The sequence below is a fragment of the Vanessa tameamea genome, chromosome 26 (assembly GCF_037043105.1).
Source record: "Vanessa tameamea isolate UH-Manoa-2023 chromosome 26, ilVanTame1 primary haplotype, whole genome shotgun sequence".
Lineage (NCBI taxonomy): Eukaryota > Metazoa > Arthropoda > Insecta > Lepidoptera > Nymphalidae > Vanessa > Vanessa tameamea.
In genome coordinates this window covers 7,060,558-7,064,965 of record NC_087334.1, presented here as the reverse complement: position 1 = coordinate 7,064,965, position 4,408 = coordinate 7,060,558, and the positions used below count along the sequence as shown (strand labels likewise).

Below are 4,408 nucleotides of genomic sequence, written 5' to 3'. Positions count from 1 at the left end.
TATTTAATGAACACATCACACATATAAAGAAGAATCAATCCAAAAACCTTTGACTAACAAACTGGTAATATTGATATTTGTACATTTATAAATATTATTGTGATGTGCTACTTTTCTATATTTATAATAATAAGCGAAAAGTAAATTTTTATTATTTATTATAATGGTACATTGCCATTATTATTATGAGTGTGCCCCATGGGAGCCAACGCCTAGCGCGCCCTTTTTGTAGCAATAATGAGTATTACACATTTGGTTACATTTCTGCACGTATTATTGCCGCATTTGTTAATATATTTATAAGATTAATGTACCTATCTAGAGTTACGTTTTAATAAAAATATTTTGAAATTTGAAACTTGATAAATTAATTTTTAGTTCGATTTTCGAAATTTTGGGTACACATTCATTTTAGTAAGACTAACAGCTAAATGCCTTTTAAGCATATAGTCAAGATTAGCAGTTAATCTTGATTATTTCCGTATAAATAGTGGTTGTATTTATTGATAATCGATAACTTCATTAACAACATTATGAAAGTATGAATCACTTGCCCACATATTCCCGCAATGGTGAGATAATGCAGCTTTTGCGTTATTGGTCGATACGCCTCTGCGGCAATTGAATCGACCAATCAGAATATGGTATGGGGAGCGTCTGTCCCCCGTAACGCCGGCCCTATAAATACTCGCCTAACGGAAATTTTGTTCATATTAACCGTTCGGCAAGCCTCTTAACCGGTCGCGCTGAACGACGACTGACTTATTTATTAACTTATTGCTACGTTAAGTTCAACAAAACTCAATCAAAATGGTAAGTTTTGTATTCATTTATTAGTAAATTTAATCACGATCATATGATATCATCTGACGCGTTTTCGTTAACAAAGTGCCGGGTGGTCGCGCCACCATTTTGTCAGTCTTATGCACGAGGCCGGGTGACAATTTCAAACGTACTTCTGTCGAACCGTTTAAACTTTCGTACTACAGATTATCTGTATTCTTTTGTTTGAATATAGAATATCATTTATTTATATTAGCTTTGAAATCTTTTAACCCCGTTCAAGATTGCCACGCCGAATGAGACACGCCCTTGCTAAAATCGATACTTATTCTAGATCAATTTTCTTTCGTCGTACGTTTTAATCATTTTCTTGTTCGTTGATATATTTCGAACTAATATTTTCGAGTATTTATCTTACTTTCGAGGTATTATATCGGTGACGTGTACATTGACCTCATTCAAGGATTTATATACGCTGATGTCACTAACTCATCGCTTCTGTATTTTTACATTCTATAAAATTAATATCAAATAAAAACATTTTTATTCAATTACATTTTTACCAAGTTCTTTTTAACATCGGAACGGTAATAATAGTATTGTATCCATCCATTCTGGGAATTAGGTTAACGACGCAACCAGAAGGCACTTTCACCTTTCTCAAATTTTATAATAATTGCTATTATAGGTAATTTATATATTAAGGATACTTGATCTGCATTTATTCGTATGTTATAATTTAGCTCTTTTACAACGTATGACTTTGTTTAACAGCGTGAGTGCATCTCCGTACACGTTGGCCAAGCTGGAGTCCAGATCGGTAATGCCTGCTGGGAGCTGTACTGCCTTGAGCATGGCATCCAGCCTGATGGTCAAATGCCAACTGACAAGACCATCGGTGGTGGTGATGATTCTTTCAACACCTTCTTCAGCGAGACCGGAGCCGGCAAACACGTACCCCGTGCTGTGTTTGTCGACTTGGAGCCTACAGTAGTTGGTAAGCAATCTGATTAATCTCATACTAAAACTTCTGCTCAAATGAATGCTCCAAGAAATTAAATTTCATGGATAACATTAACTCTTAAATTAATAATATTTTTTGTTTGCAGATGAGGTTCGTACCGGCACATACAGACAGTTGTTTCATCCAGAACAACTTATCACTGGTAAGGAAGATGCGGCCAACAACTATGCCCGTGGTCACTACACCATCGGCAAAGAGATTGTTGACTTAGTCCTTGACCGCATCCGTAAACTGGCCGACCAGTGCACAGGTCTTCAAGGTTTCCTCATCTTCCACTCCTTCGGTGGCGGTACTGGCTCAGGATTCACATCTCTCCTGATGGAACGCCTCTCGGTGGACTACGGCAAGAAGTCCAAGCTTGAGTTCGCTATCTATCCCGCCCCTCAGGTCTCCACCGCTGTGGTTGAGCCTTACAACTCCATCCTGACCACTCACACCACCCTCGAGCACTCTGACTGTGCTTTCATGGTCGACAACGAGGCTATTTACGATATTTGCCGCCGCAACCTCGACATTGAACGCCCAACCTACACCAACCTCAATCGTTTGATTGGTCAAATCGTGTCTTCAATCACCGCATCCCTGCGTTTCGACGGCGCCCTCAACGTCGATCTTACCGAGTTCCAGACTAACTTGGTACCTTACCCACGTATTCACTTCCCTCTGGTGACTTACGCTCCAGTCATCTCTGCCGAGAAGGCTTACCATGAACAGTTGTCGGTCTCCGAAATCACCAACGCATGCTTCGAGCCCGCCAACCAGATGGTCAAATGTGACCCACGTCACGGCAAATACATGGCCTGTTGCATGTTGTACCGTGGTGACGTTGTACCCAAGGACGTCAACGCTGCTATCGCTACCATCAAGACCAAGCGTACCATCCAGTTCGTCGATTGGTGTCCTACTGGTTTCAAGGTGGGCATCAACTACCAGCCCCCAACCGTCGTTCCTGGTGGTGACCTCGCCAAGGTCCAACGTGCTGTCTGCATGTTGTCTAACACAACCGCCATCGCCGAAGCATGGGCTCGCCTTGACCACAAGTTCGATCTCATGTACGCCAAGCGTGCCTTCGTGCACTGGTACGTCGGTGAGGGTATGGAAGAGGGTGAGTTCTCCGAAGCTCGTGAGGACTTGGCCGCTCTTGAGAAGGACTACGAAGAAGTCGGCATGGACTCTGCCGAGGGTGAAGGCGAGGGTGCTGAAGAATACTAAGCGGAATAACTTATTTGGTTCAAAGCACTCACACCGAAACATTCCGGTGATATAAAATAAAAAGAAATTAAAATTTATTTCTATTGTTTCCTTTACAATATCCTATATATAAACTTCTAAAATAGTCTACCCATCTATTGTAAATAAGTAATAAAGCTACATCTAAATTAAATTTCAACTTATACACTTTAATAATGATTCTCTTACATTTAAAGATTTTTTATTTATTAGTCATGATTATTCTCGGTACACGAATGAAAAGTAGCGAGTTGTTGACATGCATATATTATTACAAAGAATTGTTTTCCTCATACGGATTACGGATCATAACTTACAAATTTCGTGAGCGTAGCATTATTCAAAAATTATGCAAATACTTTTAGGAGGATTCAAAAAAAATTTTTCTAAAAAACGGGTTGGAAAAAGTTCACATGAAAGAAAACTTAAATTTATTCAAGAAAAGCTTGTCTTATTTTTAATGCCAAGTGCAAATAAATATTCTGTTTTTCAATCTAAGCTATATCTAGTGCTTTGTTAAACCTAGACGTGACTCGATAAAATTATAATGGCGTTGTTCGAAAGAAAATAAGTAAATTCCTTATTTAGATTTCTAATGTTTTAACCTTGACGCAATTTTTTCGTCTAACCTAACTTTGGTTCAATTCTTTGAAACATAATACCTATATTACTTACTACGAGTGTAGTGTGTGTTATATATTCAATAGTAGTGGTGGTAGCTTTACATTGAATTCAACACTAACATGACGATCACGATTCAAAAGTACTTTGATGATCATACTTGAATAAAGAATATTTTGATTTTGAATAAAAATATGCACGATTTTTACATAATTATTTATTATGTGTATACTTCTGTTTTGATGACTGCTAAAAATATAAATATAAAGTTATTATATAGTTGACTCCTTGTTGTTGTTCTGTTCTGTTGTTTTTAAATTCGATAAAAAATAACACGCCTCGTGAAGTTCCATATAACTTTGTTTATTATAAAATTTTACCGTCTTTACATTAGGTCTTACATCTTCTATTTACATCTTCTACTTACATCTTCTATGCCTTCAAGATTTTTTTTTTGCTATATAATAAATTGTACAAATTTTTTATATTATCTATATACAATGTTCTGAAATGTTGACAAAATTGTATATGAGTTGAGATTCATGAATACTTAAGGTTGACTGACGTCGTTAGAAACAATAAGTATGAATAAATATATAGTATAAAACAATGTATGAAGTACGGTCAATAGTGGTCAATGAGCCATTGAGAGTAGACAGCCCACTACAATCCTTGACGTAATCCTACACTAGGAGTATGTATCTATAATATAATTATGATAATACAAGTCGTCGTGGGCGAACTGACATC

The 4,408-nt window shown here is 37.3% G+C and overlaps 1 protein-coding gene across 1 annotated transcript; it reads left to right on the top strand.

Moving 5' to 3' along the window:
- Nucleotides 1–591: 591 nt before the first annotated feature.
- LOC113399204 (tubulin alpha chain) lies at nucleotides 592–3,096 on the top strand. Its single transcript, XM_026638285.2, has 3 exons — nucleotides 592–813; nucleotides 1,558–1,780; nucleotides 1,893–3,096. The coding sequence occupies exons 1-3, from the start codon at nucleotides 811–813 to the stop codon at nucleotides 3,017–3,019; spliced, it is 1,353 nt and encodes a 450-aa protein (XP_026494070.1). The 5' UTR covers nucleotides 592–810; the 3' UTR covers nucleotides 3,020–3,096.
- The last annotated feature ends 1,312 nt before the right edge of the window (nucleotides 3,097–4,408 follow it).

Bases quoted from the DNA above. Each gene is read 5' to 3' on its own strand.
- LOC113399204 (XM_026638285.2), top strand. The intron at 1,781-1,892 runs GTAAGCAATCTG...TTTTGTTTGCAG, and splicing joins CTTGGAGCCTACAGTAGTTG to ATGAGGTTCGTACCGGCACA.